At 30.6% G+C, this 17,440-nt stretch overlaps 1 protein-coding gene across 1 annotated transcript; it reads right to left on the bottom strand.

The window, feature by feature from the left end:
* Positions 1-58: 58 nt before the first annotated feature.
* LOC123293070 (centrosomal protein of 120 kDa-like) lies at positions 59-16,141 on the bottom strand (the record flags this gene model as incomplete). The annotated part of the gene is made up of 15 exons (XM_044873786.1): positions 16,062-16,141; positions 15,863-15,930; positions 11,045-11,192; positions 10,834-10,966; positions 9,684-9,791; positions 9,416-9,613; positions 7,581-8,030; positions 7,075-7,181; positions 5,653-6,206; positions 4,366-4,817; positions 4,153-4,251; positions 3,322-3,489; positions 2,533-2,693; positions 2,293-2,448; positions 59-203 (listed from the first exon to the last, which is right to left on the bottom strand). Coding segments are annotated over exons 2-15 (2,931 nt in total), but the record flags the coding sequence as incomplete, so codon positions are not given.
* Positions 16,142-17,440: the final 1,299 nt, after the last annotated feature.

Below are 17,440 nucleotides of genomic sequence, written 5' to 3'. Positions count from 1 at the left end.
TTTGTTGTTTTATTTTTATAATAATTAAAAATAAATAAATAATAAATTAACGATTTAAATGATTTATTGTTTGTTGTAATTCTTGATTTAATTTTATTATCACTGGATCCTGTTCACTGTAACTTCCTGTACGTAACAATGCATCACGCTCTTCAATTAACATTGCAATTTTTTCTTCGGAATCCATTTCTAATAAATCGGGTCTATAAAATAAAATATAAATTAATTTGAGAAAAAGTTCAGTTAATTTGGATTTTATTTCACTGTTTAATGATATCTGGGAGTTGCAACCCCGCCAATTGGCGATAATAATTCATACTAATAATTAAAACAAGAAGTGGGCCTGATCTCAGTAGTTTCAATTTAGACTACCAGACGACAATACTTGTACGTACCATTTTTAAAGGCCAATCAAAATATTCAAATAAGATAAATCCTGTCAACTAGCGATACAAATTCGTACTAATTAAAACAGGAAGTGGGCCCACTTTTTGAATAGTTCCAATTTAGACCACCAGGCTACTTACCATTTATCAATTTCATTTAATTTTAGAATTATTTACGTAAAAGAGTTGCAAAATAGACTGGTATACTGAAATTTTGACCCATTTATTACACTATAGTGTCCCGTTTAGTAGGTCGAATATCGTAATTATTGTAAGAAATTTGGTCATAACGTTGAACGATTAAAAACAATTTGTTATTTATTTGCCACAAGCTAGGCTTAGTTTTTTAAATTAATCATTTTCCTTCTGTTAGAAAATCATTATACCCTTGGTAGAACTAGACAAGGTATGCTCTTTTGTAGGTAGGAGTAGGATGGGGACATTCTCTCACTCTCTTGCACGGTATCCAGTCAGCGCCATATTGCTTATTCATTTATAGTGTAAGCGCTGAGTATGTTTTGTATACATTTACAGGTCCTACCGAACAAGCAGTGTATTGTATTTTGTATCGACGTATTTTGACCCGCTGAATCTGAATTTTCAGCATGCTTATAGCTCAAAGTGGGGGAGAAATTTGTTATAAACAAATAAATTGTTTATACGGCCATAGCTCCTAAGAAAATTTAGTATACAAATATTATTTTATTCAAACATGTAAAAGCAAATATTTTCTTTTTTTATTCGTCTTGATAGGACAAATAGAACCGGAGATATGATTAAAATGGTAAACAAAAATGATAATGCATGAGATCGGCCCGAAGCGCTTGGTTTGAAACGGCCGTAGATTGGCTAATTAAAAATATTTTTGTACTTTAAGGTACTCATTTTAAAGGTATGAGTCTATATTTTAATGTTATGCACATAATAATACGTTTTATGAAATAGCAACGAAACTAGCACGATTTTAATTATTAAGTTTCATCATTTTTCCGGCCCATTATTAGTTTATAAGTCGATAGCGAGCCCTTAGCGAAAGAAAATTCCACATTATTATGAGAATTGCAAATTTGTTCTAGTTTAAGAATCTTTTTGTAAGTACTCAGCGCCTTCACTATTCCATTTGAGCTGTCAAATTGGTCAATGTTTTGTTTACATATTAAAAATTGAAAAAATCTGAGGCGGAAAAAGTTCATTAATCATTAATTATTTATTCATTGTCAGGAACTATTTTTTCACACAAACGTATTCATGTTTTTTACAATATTCGAATCAAGAAGCGGGAAAAAGCTAAAATGGCGTCGATTGGATACATGCACCTACTGAACCAAAACTCGTCCTACATCGAGCATACCTTGTCTAGTTCTACCAAGATTATACCATACTTTTTTACAGGCAGGGCCGGATTTACCTTTAGTGCCACCCTTTAGCACCGTGAAAATACCGCCCCATTACCTATATCCTTCATAAAATGAGTATTGGATCGAATATGAACGTCACCTATAGTTGAAAATTTTTTTTTATAACCAAGTACTGAGACTAAGAATATTCGCCCTGACTTTTTGATTTACAAATTGATCTATTAGATCTTCATAATCTAAATGTTGAAACAAATCTGATTCGATACATAGAATGGCTAAGCTATTTAACCTATTTTCGTTCAACGTAGAACGCAAATAATAGGCCGTTGGATGCAATAGTTTTTAAAGATCGGAAGGTGAATATCGTTCCTTCATCAAGACTTAAAAGCGGTCCTTTTTCCCAAATTTTTCCGCCCTAGACACTAGTCCCTACTGCAACTAGTTGTTTTACCTCCCTACGAGGCAGAAGTGAGAAAGTGAAGCAACAAAATCTGTTCACTATCTTACAATCTATTATATATTACCCGTGCACTCTGTACAATCCTTACCTGCTTGTTGTATAATTAATATTTTCGTCATTAAAATTAAAAGATTGAATATTTTGTTCAGACATTTTTAAATTTTGTAAATCAGATCGAATTTGTGACAATACATTTCGATCTTTTTTCAGTTCCGCTTCCTCTTCATTTAAGAAATTCTTTAATCTGATATTTAAAAAGAAATATTTTAAAATTATGTAAAGCACACAATCCGCATCCTTCCTCACTCCCTATTATTTTGTTACTTACCCTAAACTAGACAATTCTTGTTTATTAAGACGTATTTGTGTTTGCAACTGTTTTTGATGTTCAGCTTTCATACGATGAATTTCTCGAACAGCTTTACCCCATTCTTCTTTAAAAAATGCTTTTGATTTAGTGCTCGCTTCTAATTTCTCTTCTAATGCTCTCTAATTCGAAAATATATTGATTTTTATAAATTTTTTTTTATTTTCGAAAAAAATGAAATCTTATATATAATTCCTCATTTTCAAGCTCATCGTGTTGTATCGCTTAGGAAAAAACAGGCTAGAGACATAATATTAAGATTTAATTTTATTCATTATGTAATTTGTATATCATATCTGTAATAAAACTGCCTATAAATAAAAAGAAAGTAAATTATTACTTACATAATTTCTCTAGCCTGTTTTTAACCACGTTTTTGTTATTTCAGTCTTTTTTAATTGCTGAAATAACAAAAATTATGTACGGTTTGGAGGGAAGCTACAGATCTAAAATCTCTGGCAAAAGAAAGGCAAGGCTATACATTCATGCTAGATGCTATAAGATATCAGGGAGGATCAGATTACTGTCAGTTTTTCAGAGCCCTAGAAGTGGTTTCCGAATCAATTACATATAAAAGCACTGGTTGCTTTCATCGACTTTTCTTTAAAAAAAATCGGAATTTTGAGCATTAATACTCAACAAATATTTGCTATCATCATAGAGACAGGACAGAAAGGTGTTTAATTATCAATTTTTATTATAATCACATCCATTGAAATTATAAGTTAAAAAAATTAAGTAGATACGAACCTGTTCTTGTAATAACGTTGAGGTTTGATCTTTGGTTAAACTTGTTTTTCGTAAATCATCTAATTGTGCTTCATGTTTTTTAATTGTATCTTTCAGTAATGCATTTTCACGTTCTAATGCACTAATTTTCACTGTTAATTCTAAATTTTCATTTTTTATTACATTTAACTAAAAATTTTCGAAATGTTTATTAATATAATTATTAAATCAAAGATATATCTTAGATAGCGTTTCTTTATATCTAAGATAGCGTTTCTTAACCATAATTGGGTTATCTTAAATTATTAATTATTCGCATTCAATTGCGGAAACAAAAAATAATTCGAGCTAAATAAGCATACAAGTGTGTTTTTTTGTTTTTGCAAATAAATTTATTTTCAAAATTCCAAGGGGGCACAGGACTGTCGAAAGTTCTTAAATGAGCTGATGGAACAAATGAATGTATTCCAGGGAATTGTAAAGCCAATGAGCTTACTAACTTCGGTATCTCACAGCTAACATTATATTGAGTCAGTGAAAAAATAGGCCAAATCTGTCGACAAGTACTTTCATACTAGAAATATCAAGAACTCCAAATTGTTCATGAAATAGTGGCCAGAGATGGGGTAACTCTGTTTGCGGTATCACAATCGATTCTATGATCTAAGTGTGTCCCATCTCTAGGTAGCCAATCTAAACCAACCCAACTACCAAAACTAAATTTTAAATAAAAAGAAACGTCTGTGTGTTTTCTAACAAAATGTTTTTGCCAAGACTTTTTTATTGGCGATAACTACAGCGAATGTCCTTGAAGAAAACGAAAATTAAATAAATTTATCAAAATTGACTTACTTTATGAGTATATTCATCATCCAATCGCCGAGTGGCTTCTCGAAGATCTTGATGTTTCATTCCGAAACTTTGTTCTAATTCTTCTTTCAATTTTCTAAACTGGAAAATTTTTATAAACCTGTAGTATTTAAAATGCAACCAAAATGGCGTCTTATAGCACTTTGACGTCAGCCTTCTTAGAAATTTTTCCATAGAATTATAATAAATAAGTACCTTATTTTCAGCTTCTAAATGTTTAACAGATCGTATTCGTTGTTCTTCCGTTGCTTTTGATAAATTCGAAGCAAGTATACGACATTTTTCAACACCATGACTTAATTTTGCTTCCAGCTCAGCCCGGCGAACATTCCATTCAGTACTTAACAATAATAATCGAGATTCTTCTTTCCGCTTTAATTCAACTTTAAACATTTCTTGTTGACGTTCTTTCCAATCTTCCAACTCTTCCACAAGTTTATACGCGATCCGCTCATCTAAGATTGGTGGTCCCAAAACATGATCGGAATTTACGATATCTTTATTCTCTTTTACACCGTAATCTTCGATGAACATTGCAATTTTTATTTCTCCAACGATAGCTTTTGTTATTGGCTCTAATAAATTTGCAGTGTAGTCTACGTTCGCCTCTTCTTGGAAGAGTAAACTTGTATCTAATGACGTTTCACCTGTTGAAAGATATTCGATAAAAACTTGGTTAATCTAAAGTTACAAACATGTCATACTAAGCAGACGTTATTAAAAGCAGAAAAATTGAAGTTCTTTCGTAAGCGGATAACAATCTGGCCCTGCAGTTTATGGACTTAAAAAATAATCTCTCTTGGTCAATATGCGATGGTTTTTTAATCAGAAATGGAAGAATAATCTATGAATCATTCGAGGACCTGAATCATCTGGCACTGAATAACACAGTCAAGCTTATCTGGGTACCAGAACGAGATTGGTCGTCTCAAACGCCCCTTTTACCTGAGCCTGTCATTTTCATAGCAAGATGCTCCGTAATTTATCGAATTAAGGAATGGCTACGACAAGCTATAAATCCTTCGAGGACTTGAATTGCCTGACACTGAATAACATTCAGGCTGATCTCAGTACGAGAGAGGTCGTCATAAATGCTCCTGTCATGTGAGCCTGTCTTTCTCATAGCAAGTATGAAGGAAACTCGCCTGAAACTCACTAGAGCACAATTGAGAGGGGTGGTGGGACTCTTAAGATGACATTGTCGATTGAACTACCACCTTTGCTTTCTGAAAATAGAATCTTCTACCCGGAAACGTTTCAGTTTCGGATGATAGGTTGTTCTAAAGGAAGGCAGGAGAGACCCCTCAGTCTTATGTTAGGGACCCATTTGCGATACCCCTGTTGTGTATTATTCTTATTATTAGTAAGCGAATAATAGGTAAACCAGGCGGTCGATTTAATTTTATACTTTTAATAGCATTAATCGAAGTCCTACACTTTCTGGAGGTAGAGATAAAATTTGGACCAGTAAAAAGTAATTACCTAATAATGTAGGAAATTTTGTATCATTTGTACAACTTCGTTCGCATAACGAAATTTTTGGAGGCCATGCCAACAATAAACGTCCAATTTCTTCTGGTGTTGATACAAAATTAATACGACATTTAACATTATCATGTAAGTGTATTGAATCCTGGAAATCTGTAACATATATGGCTGGATGTGTGGAATATATCACTTCAGCAGCTTTTGGATGATGAAATATTAACTGGATATGTTTATTCAAGCACTTAGCATTGTTCTGGAGTGTAAGCGATTTGACACCGATGTTTAATCCGTAATGATGGTAGACTTCTAGTTGATCACGATGTGTTTCTGCGATTGTTCGTGGTGATAGAGTTAAACCACCGACGAGACCTGGTTTTAAGGCACTGTCTGTTGATTGTGTTACATGTGGAAAGTTAGCATTGACCTTAGGATTTAAAATATTTCCAGTTGATGCAGAAGATGATGCGCCTGGAGGTTTTGGTGAGATTTTGTTGAATGCATTGACCGTTAAATTTGTTGGATTATAATCGCCACCTTCGTTTAATACACTAAAAAACAATTGTTAATTAAGGATGTACGAGCACCAAGGCAATTTTAAATAAAAAGCTTGATTTTTTTTATATGATGTTGGGCTAAGTCAAAAACAATCATGATAATTTTAGGGGGGGGGTTATCCGATTTAAATAAATAAATGACTTCAAAAGTAGGAATATTTAACATTGGTTTTATGGTAAAACGGTAGATGGATGATATGTTTTCATAAATTTCTCCAAAACTAGTCGGTGGAAATTAAAAAAAAACTAAATTCAAGTTAAAATCTTAATAAATTATTGAAAAAAAATCCTTTGTGCCGGACTAATTAAGGGTGTATGAGCACGGTAGCGGGGACACAAATTAAAATATATATGTTTTTTCAATTTTGATGCTGAATTATGTATATAACTATAAGTAAGAATAAAATTTTTCGATATCTGGAGTAATTTTTAAAATGAAGTAAATTTTGTTTTATTATTTAGCTTTCGATATTTCGAAAACCAAGGCAGATATCGAAAAATTTTATTCCAATTTTTCGTCTACAGTCATGAAGTTATAATAAAATTCATCATCAAAGTTGGAAATAAGGTTAAAATAATTTCAACCCTAAATCTAAAATTTCCTTGATGCTCGTACTACCTTAATTCAGTAATATAATCGCAAAATGGGCTAGGCTTGTGTTAAAACTGGTGAAATCTTGTGTATGAGAAAACTTTCTCTAAATTCTCTTCTCGGATTCCAAAAGGAGTGGTCGCCATCTTGAATATTTGGAGTAAACGATCTACAATAACTTTTGTTTAAAACTTTTCTTAAAGTTATACTAATATGTAATATTCCTGAATAAGATTAACTTTCTTGCAAATATTGTTACTTAAATTTTACCGTGGTGTAGGCTCCTGATAACAACTGCTAACTGCTTTCGGTTCCAAACCAGTTAAACTTGTGCTACGTAATGTCACGTCACGCATTGTATCACCATTGTATGTATCCTAAATAAAAAAATTGTATCCTAATTATTGCGTTGGATAACCGAACGGGTTTTTTTCAATATGAAAATTCTCAGCCTAGGACACAGTTGAGAAAGATAGCGACTCTTCCATTTCGTATTATCGATTTAATTACGCATTTGTATCACATTGGGGGTGTCTGACGATTTCAGATTTAGGGCAAATACGGAAGACTATGCAAATTCTTCTCATTTATATCTATAATAGCCTAAAAAAAGTCAAGTACAGAAAGTTTGGATTCTAGACACCGAACCTAAGAGAAGCTCAAGCAAAGAAACTTCGGGCGCCAGCCACCTTGATCTTAAAAAAAGTGCATTTCCATTTCTTCGAAATAATTATCTATTTCTGAAACTCTTCAAAGTGAATTAAGTAATCAAATACCTTTGGTGGTTGAACATATTTTAATTTCACTTCCATATTAATAAATGGTTTGCGTCCATGCATGTCCGTTGGTGTACGACCTCCATGTGTTGTATGTAAATAACATCGTTGATTCTGTGTAACGGTATTATTAATCGCATAAAGTGTAAAAAATTCTGTTAATTTTTCTGTTGGTACTAAATTTTTTAATTCCATATTTGCATAACCAATTTCATTCGTGCCACATATTAATTTCAAAAACATTAAAGAGACTTCAGTAAAATAGATTTTTAATACACGTAATGAACTACGTAAACGTAAAACAATTTTCTCATTTAGTGTACACGGTTCAGATAAATTTTTATTAAATGGTTTTGTTTGTATGAAATGTCCAAATATTGAATACCAAAATGAATAAGTTCCTGTTGATTCTGTTGCATCGCCAGACTGTTGTTGGGAATCTGTGAGGAGCTAAAAATATTATTTATAAGTATAGTTTTTTATTCATCTTTTTCAAGTTTATATTTTATGTGATCGAGTCGATGTAGTCGAGTCATGCACCGTGAGAATAATTATTTGCTCCTGCAAACTGAATACCTTAAAAAAGTGACTGATTTCTAAATTTCTTCAAATTATGTTAACAGGTTTTTCTCGGCGAAAAATGATTGAATCTGTATGAAATATATCAGCTTGTACTTTCTAGTTTTTGAATAAATATCTCAAACATTTTTATCATCCTTAAATAATTTATGCGCAGGCCTAAAACGTTTAGAAAATTTATTAATTTGATATGAATTTTTAGAGTTTGCATGGAGTGCATAAGTATTTATAAAGAAATTGACTGTTTGTTTATTTCTGCATAAAATGCGATTGCCGATTATATTGATCTTTATACGAGCTTCTAAGAACGAGTTATTCGCTGACAAAACAAAATAGACACTTTTCACATTAAACTGTCATATTTTTTCAAAAAATGACCATACGGAAATGACCATACCTGAACTCATTCAGATTTTTGTAACAAAAGTTAAAAAAAAGTTTCAAATTGTGAGAAAAATTTTTCTAATTATTTATAAACTGTGAACGGGTACACGGGGTTCTAAAAGTTCTTTATAAATCTAATAAAAAAGGTCGAAAGCTTGCTCATTTCTCTTTAAATCTCGCTACATTTAACCTCGTACAAGCTTTCTTGGCTGAGTTATTCACTGTCAAATCAATATTGCTACAACGAAACAATAAATCTAAAAAATTAATTTATCAACAAAAATGAACGACCAAAAGTCTCTAAATACAAAAAGTTCCGTAAAAGTTACTGTACTGTATATAAATACTTATGCACCCCGTGCACGCTTTTTAAATTCATACTAAATTAATAAATAAATTTTCTCAGCGTTTCAGCTCTACACAAAAAGTATTAAGGATGATAAAAATGTTTGAGATATTGATTCAAAAACTAGAAAGTACAAGCTATCGGATCATTTACAGCGTATCTTTTATAAGTTGACATATGCTTGAAACTCGTAAAAAAACTTTTATCGATAAAATGCTTCAACGAAAAATGTTGGATGTGTAAGCGCACATCTTGCGCAGACATTAAACTTTACCTAGATTTTTAAGCTAAATCAACTCCATAATTGGTAATCGATAGATGAAAACTTTAAATTAGAAAGTTGTTATTGATAAAAAAGTAACATTTTTCGCAAACCGTAAAGTTTAGGCAAAAACGGAATAAAAAGTTTTACTCAAAATTGTTTTAATTGTTTCTACGAAATCTAATAAATACAATAAGGGTGGTTTATTTTTCTATAAAGACCATTTTCATTCAAACTTTTGAAATATTCTGTAAATGCGCTTACCATATCTAAATTAGCAGCAGTCCCAATTAAAATACTTAACAAAAATATATCTGTACAAGTATCTTCTGGACCGATTTGTATAAGACCTTCCTCCGAACATAAACGTGGTACAATTGTTGGTACACCACGTTGTGGTGAGACTGCATTTATTGCAGATGGTGGAACAATATTTGTTATATTCTCACAGCAAGGTTCCTCCTAAAATTAAAAAGATAAAAACTCATCCAAAATAATCGATGTTTCAAGTTGTTAAAAAATTAAAACTTACAGCCTCAAGTTTATCATCATCTTCAACGTAAAATGATAATAATATTTCTGGTCGATGTGCTTTTGCCTCATTTTTAACACCCATTAATTTATTCCAACTTTGTTTTATCTAAAAATAAGCACATTTAACTTTTATTTTTGAGCTTAAACTCGCATTGAATAAAAGAATTAAAATTTTTAAATGCAGATTCAAGCCTAATAGTCCGTGAGATATTTGAGAAAAATTCGTGTAAAATGGCTGCCACAAGATTTTAATGCAATTTACCAAATCAACGAAAGGCTACGATAAATTCATCTTGATTACTGAGACGCATGGCATGCGACAGACCAAACTGTGTATAAACACAGATAGATAGAGCTAGATACAGATAGAGCTACACACAGATAGACCTCGCATGAAATTCACTAGAGCATAGTTGAGAAGGGTGATGAGACCTTGACAGGATACTGTCGATTGAACTATTACTTTCATAACATTGGGATCTTAGATTATCCCACTTATAGAGCCTGTATGGAGGACGATGAAACCTCCATACATTTTATTTGCACCTGCAGAAACCTCCAGGGTGTCAAACTTTTAATGTTTGAGTAAGAAACCTTGCATCCATCAATCCTGGGAGAGATTCCAGCGGAGAACCTGTAAACTTTCTGCGTAGCATCTGGCCTCGACAGATTGCTATAGCTTCATTTGCTTAAAATAGCATCTCAAACCCGGAAACGTCTCGCCTTCGGGTGCCAGGTTGTTCTCAAGAAGGACACACAAGACCCCTTCGTAGAGGTGCTAGACACTCATTTGTTGTACCACTATTACGTATTATTATTTTTATATATGTTATTTCTCTAGCCTGTTTTTTCCTGTCCAAGCGATATCTTCTTTATTTCTTTATCAAAATCCATGATTTATCCCTCATTTTGAAGCTTATCGTTTTGGCTGCTAACATAAAATAGACTCAGGATCTAAATATGTACCGCTTAGGAAAAAATAGGATATTAGAATCTCGACATATAAATTTTAAAAAATTAGCCAAGTTATGTATAGAAATTGAAGAGAAAATATTGTAATGATATTTTTTTCATGTTTTCTCCTGTTTTAGATAAGTATTGTTTCACCGACTCAGTAAGAACACCCACCCCCATCTACGCAAACTTACTTGTGATGCCTTGCCGGAAGGTAATATTTGTATAGCTCTTAAATTCAGCAACAAATATCCAATTCGTTCTTTACAATTTTGTTGATTCGTTGTAAAACATTCAACTTTTAATGGAATATTACCCGTACGCATTCTACAATCCAAAAATAAAAAGTTAACAATTTTTAAAAATCGACCAAAAATTATGCAAAATATATAACATTAGATTTACAATCGAAGTCCTTTTTTATCCGCTTGCCATATTAAATTTGTACCAAATGCGGGGTTATCACATGGTCCAACTGAATTTGATTCTAATATAAAGCCATTTAGACTGGCTAAAACATACACAGGATTCTGTAAAAATCCAAATTGCTGACCTAAAATAATTACAAAAATGTTTCATTTCAATAATTATGGAGAACCTATGCTGGGGCGCCTAGGTAATGCAAATCAGAGCAGAATCAACTTTTTAGTCCTAATATATCACCTTGGCCGCCTTGTGGCGCCCTACTCGTACAAATTTGACTTTTCCTGTCTTGACATTTCCCGGGGACCCCTAATGGTTACTAATGGTTAATCCGTCACTAACGGGATCACAAGATTGGGATCATCAAAATCGATTTAATCGGTTGTCTGAAAAAAAACCCAAATGTAACGAGAGTTCACTTCATTTGGCTAGTAGATAAATATTTTCAAAGAAACTATCTGAAATCGAATCGAGAAATCGCTCTTTCTACAAAATTTTGGCCGATATCTTAGCAATTAGCGGAAATTCGATATGTAGAATTGTTTACTACGGATAAATGGGGGCAGATTATAGCAATTTGGATAATTCTCAAGGGGTAACCAATTTTTTCGTCTTTTTATGGCTTGAAACTTCTTCAGTATAGCCTCCTCAAATTGAGCTGAAGTCGAGTTTAATTAGTGTCTAGGATGAGCCGTTTGGGGGTGCCAAAAGTTCCAAATGCATGTTTTGATCCAATATAGCAATAGACCTTTTTCACACTTTTTTTTTTCATTTTTTTAAATGAAAATAAATGTCTTGATTAATGGGCTAATTTTTTCCCCCGATTTTTTTTGAGCCAAATGACCGAAAAAACGAACAATGAAAATCATTAAAATTCAAATTGGCGAAAACGATCCGGAAAGCAAGAATTATATATTTTAAAATATTGTTTTGGCATAGTTTGCGTTTTTGTTTAATGAATAACTCGTTTATTTTCAATTTTACACGAAAAATGGTCAGAACCAAAGTTATGTGAAATTAAATTTCCTACAATTTTGGTTCATATTAGTTTTTCCTAGGATCTCTATTTTTCGATTTAGACCTAAAAAAAGGCTGTCGTGAATTCTTGTTTGTTGCATAACTCGTTTATTATTAATTTTACACGAAAAATGGTTATCTTCCAGGTTATTAGAAATTAAATTTTTCTACAATTTTGGTTCGTATCAGTTTTTCCTAGGATCGATATTTTTCGATTTAGACCTAAAAAAAGGTGGTCGTAAATTCTTCTTTGTTGCATAGCTCGTTTATTATCAATTTTACACAAAAAATGGTAATTTTCCAAGTTATTTGAAATTAAATTTCGTACAATTTTGGTTATATCAATTTTTTACTAGGATCGATATTTTTTTATTTAGACCCGAAAAAAGGTGATCATGAATTCTTGTTTGTTGCATAGCTCGTTTATTTTTAATTTTACGCTAAAAATAGCAATTACTAAAGTTGTTAGGAATTAAATTTCTTATAATTTTGATTCTCATCAATTTTTTCTTAGGATCGATATTTTTTTTATTTAGATCTGAAAAAAGGTGGGGAAATCCGAAGTTATTTGGATTTAAATTTCTTACAATTTTGGTCCTCATCAATTTTTGCATAGGATCGATTATTCTGATATGTTCTTTATCATTGATTTTTTTAGTATAAACGATGACAAACTAATAATTTGAAAATTGAGATTGCAATAACTTTGATGCCGCCTTTTTTTTTGTAAAGTTCATATTTTTCTGATGCACGCTTATTTTAAAGAGAAAGGAGGATGTAACTGAAATAACTTTTACAATGAAAAATGCAAATTTATTTCTTTCATTTTTGAAAAGAATTAAAAATTTAAATTATTCTGACAGTTGGTCCGAAAAAAAATATCGATCCTAGGAATAAATTGATGAGGACTAAAATTGTAGGAAATTTAATTCCTAAAAACTACGGTGATAAGCAGTTTTCACGTAAACTTAAAAATAAACGAATAATGCAAAAAATAAAAATTCATGACCATCTCATTTTAGGTCTAAATCGAAAAATATCGATCTTAAGAAAAAATTGATAAAGATAAAAAATGTATGAAATTTAATTTCACATAACTTGGAAAATTACCATTTTTCGTGTAAAATTAATAATAAACGTGTTATGCAACAAACAAGAATTCACGACCACATTTATTTTTTTTAAACGCGTAATTTTCGAGTTACAGGTTCTACTCGACCTATATTTTCATAAAAAACAAGTGAAAACAAACAATTGACTAAGTTAATTGTTGAAATACCATGTATAGTCAGTTTTGATTTCTTTATCACATTACACATACAAACATGTGACACATACATAACTGATAATCAAGTATAGTACATATTATAAAATTTCCGCCTAATTGGCGCCCTCACGGGTAAACAGTGATGTTTACGAAAAAATATTTCAAACAAAAGTTGTTTAATTTTTGATAAGGAACATTTTTTACATTTAAACTTTTGTTCTATCTCTAACGGTCGGTGTTTACGTCCTGAGTACGCTGTAAAAATTTCAGCTCGATATCTTTTTTCTTTTTTGAGTTATCGTGTCCACAGACGGACGGACGGACGGACAACCGGAAATGGACTAATTAGGTGATTTAGTGAACACCTGTGACAAAATTTTTTTCCTAGCATCATTATTTTTAAGCGTTACAAACTTGGGACTAAACTTAATATACTATGTATACTTCATATATACATGGTATAATATACTTCATATATACATGGTATAAAAATTAACAAAAAGCATTTCAATTTTGCATGAAAAAGGTCTATTTAGACTCAAAAAATAAAAAAATTATTTAGCAATTGCTCGAGTAATTTCTATTCATAAACGTATGGCTAGGGGGGACAATGAGAATATTTTATGAGCAGCTAGCCCACTGCTCACAATACGAAACTGTGATGACAGGAACTAATGCTATTTAATATTATTTCAATTTAGCATTATGGGTTTTTGGATTCCTGAAAGTACTGAATCAGTGAGCAGATCTCGTAATCTTATTTTGCAAACTCAACTTCTTTCAGAATCGAGTCTTATTGATTTAAGTCATCCTATTTATAAAATAAATTTATCATTAAACATTTTAGTATTTTGAATTTCGATGAACCATCTACGACACATGCGCAATAAGTCAATAGATTTCCGTTTTTCTTATTGAGTCTAATATTTTAGTGAATTCGAACTTATATCAAAAATCGAAATACTTATTTGGCGTATCACTTCTCAGATGCTAATTTCGTGCAGTCTGCCACCAAATAGCAACGAGTAACATACACAATAAGAGTAATTACGATTAGCTAATTTATACTGATGATGACTACTTGGTAGTCGAAATACGTATTTATATAATACAAAAAATTGATCTAGGAAATTGGGGCAAAAATCGAAATTTATTTTTCAACTACTCACCCTGTAAATCGTCAATGTTAGGACAAAATACAAGAGGGGCATTCTAATCATGCAATGCATGATGGGAAATGTGTCAAGCGTTTGACATATTAACTGTCAACTAAAGTACTTTCATGCTAACTCTCATTACTCCCATATTAATAATAAATATTTTATTATATTTTATGGATATCTAAAGTATTCTTAATACTGAGAATAAATAAATTAGTAACGCTTAAATAAATAAATTAGTAACGTACGCATATATGCACTTCGAGAACTAAGAACAACAAAAATTTGGTTCTTTGGTTGCACCGTTCTTTAGCAAGAATGTGAAGCCGTAAGAAAATGAATTTCTCCAAAAATTTCTCGCGAATTTTGTGGCATTCAGGATAGTGAATGTTTAACAGCATTCCTGAATAATTCTTGTTAAAAGCTCATGAACATTCTGTAGATGCAATACTGATTTTCCATAGTTAGTGAAAACTTTTTCGACTTTTCAGAAGTTGATATACTGCTTACTAGGATGCTTTAAGTGATCACGATTTACTACATCTGTCCAGTCAGAGCTTGCATTTGATAAAGGTACTGGAGAATTAATTGCTCTTTCACATACTTCGCAATCAGAGGACAAAACAAATACTGCCCAACCACAAAGATATTACAGTAATTTCCATTAATTCACAATTATCAGGTATTTCGATGATATATTGTGTTTCATCAACTAAACAATGAATCTCTTTAATTTTTTGACGCAGATATTCGAATATATTATTGTTATAATTATATATATTCGAATATTAAAATATACGTTTATCAATCTAATGTTAATTTTTTTAGTCACTAATTAATTATTAAAAAATATATTAATTATTATGGAAGTTAGTATGGAAGTACTTTAACTGTCAGATAGTATGCTTGGCACACTCTTGGCGGCGCAACCATATGAATGATTGGGATACCTAGTCTTTATATATTATCTTAGTCAATGTCTTTTTAAATTTTAAGATTCTTCATAAAAATAATCGTTTTTAAGAAATGAGAAAAATAAACCTGATGAGCCGGTTTGGCTCCGGTTTAATCAGCAATTTGTGTGTCCGTTTCAACGATTTCGTTGCAATTTGTTTCAATACAATAAGGTATTCAGGTATATTTTTCTATTAAATATTTCGTTTTCGTTGATTCGAAAGTAGCCTTTAACGTATTTCAAAATATTATCAGGTTAATCGAGTGGGACTGTTATTAAAAAATTAATGTCACCGTAAAATTGAAGATTGTAAACGGGTTACCAAAAATTTCTATCTGCGCTTTTTATCTCTACATCGATTATTAAGCCTATTAACTCTTTATCGAGTCTAAAAAAATTACCTTCAATAACCTCCAAGACAATTTTCACATTTGGACCAATTAATTCATCCATATTTTTTGTTTTATGGCTAAAATAAATAAAAAATATTTATAGGTATATAAATTTTGCTTATTAAATAAATTTTTCATATTTTGCCTCCGGTTCTTTCCAAATTATTTCAATTGTTTTCAAAACGATGTATCATAACCTCTAAAATACCTTAAAATACTTTACACCATCAACTCATAACACGAATATTATGAAAACATTTGGTTTTTTTCAAATAAAATAAATAAAAGATATATTTTTCAATAAATTAATGATTGAAATGACTCAAAAAGCCTTCAATCAACAAAAATTTTAATAAAAATTAATAGAAACGTCACTTTGTTTTTGTTTACATCTGAAATGATCTACGGTTGTTATGACAACACTGAAACAGAAAGTCAAAAAAAGTATGATTCAAAATAGTATGACTTGATCATGTGTTATCACTTTTTATTGAAATAATTATGGATAAAATTGAAAATAATTAACATATTTTTTTAAATAAACATAACTTATATAAATTTTAATTGAACACTAACTGGGACCAGATGAAAATTTTTGAAAATTATTAAATATTTTTGAATATATTTTTTAAGCGGGAAAATATATTTAAATTTTTTTTTATTTTGAAGTTAGTAACAAATTGTATGATTCATACTACTTCCATAATTAAAAATTTCAAGTATCACACAATTTATTTACTGTGCAAAAAGACAAGAAAATTAAGGATATATAGGTACTAAGTTTGAAAAACAAAGTGCCTGAAAACTAGGGAAAATTGGGAAAACTAGGAAAGATTTTCGATTTTATCGTTATCTGGTTTTTAGGATTTTATCGATACTCATAAAAAGATACGAATGATTCAAAATTTTTACTATCTATATTTTAGGAACAGCTAAAAATCGAGAAAAGAAAACTTTTTCGAATTTTTATTGAATAAGAATTTTTGGATCTATTTTTATAAGAGGTTTTTAACTAAAAATTATTATTACTGTTGTTTCCCTAAGTGTTTATCATTTTTCCTGAAACATTCTGTAAATGATAAAAGATGAAATTAACAGATAAGAATTCTTATCATTATAACATATCGTCCTTTAGTACGAAGTTAAGTTGATACGTATGCTTATGGAAGTCACATGATGGTATTTTATTTATCTTCTTAGATAAAAATAAGATAATAACAAAACAAAAATAATATAAAAGATAATAAAAATTTATCATTAGAAATTTTTATTGAAATTTAATTATCAATAAATATTAATTAATAATTTTATTTAAATATATTTATCAATTTTATACAGAAAAATTTTTATAAAAATATTTTTCAAATTTGGGTGTTGGATTTTTATTACGAATACTTACGAATTATTATACTACTGTGAATACAGTTCATATTGAATAACATTAACGAGTTATGTTGTTACTATTACCCTAATGGTTTTATTTTTAAGATAATTGTGGAAGAGTGTATTAAAAAATCTCCTTGGGGCATTATGGCTTGGGATATTAAGTGAAAATTTTGCAATTTTTCTATACAGCCATTTTACAAT

The sequence above is a fragment of the Chrysoperla carnea genome, chromosome 2 (genome assembly GCF_905475395.1).
Source record: "Chrysoperla carnea chromosome 2, inChrCarn1.1, whole genome shotgun sequence".
Classification (NCBI taxonomy): Eukaryota; Metazoa; Arthropoda; class Insecta; order Neuroptera; family Chrysopidae; genus Chrysoperla; species Chrysoperla carnea.
This window is presented reverse-complemented; position numbering and strand designations above follow the sequence as displayed.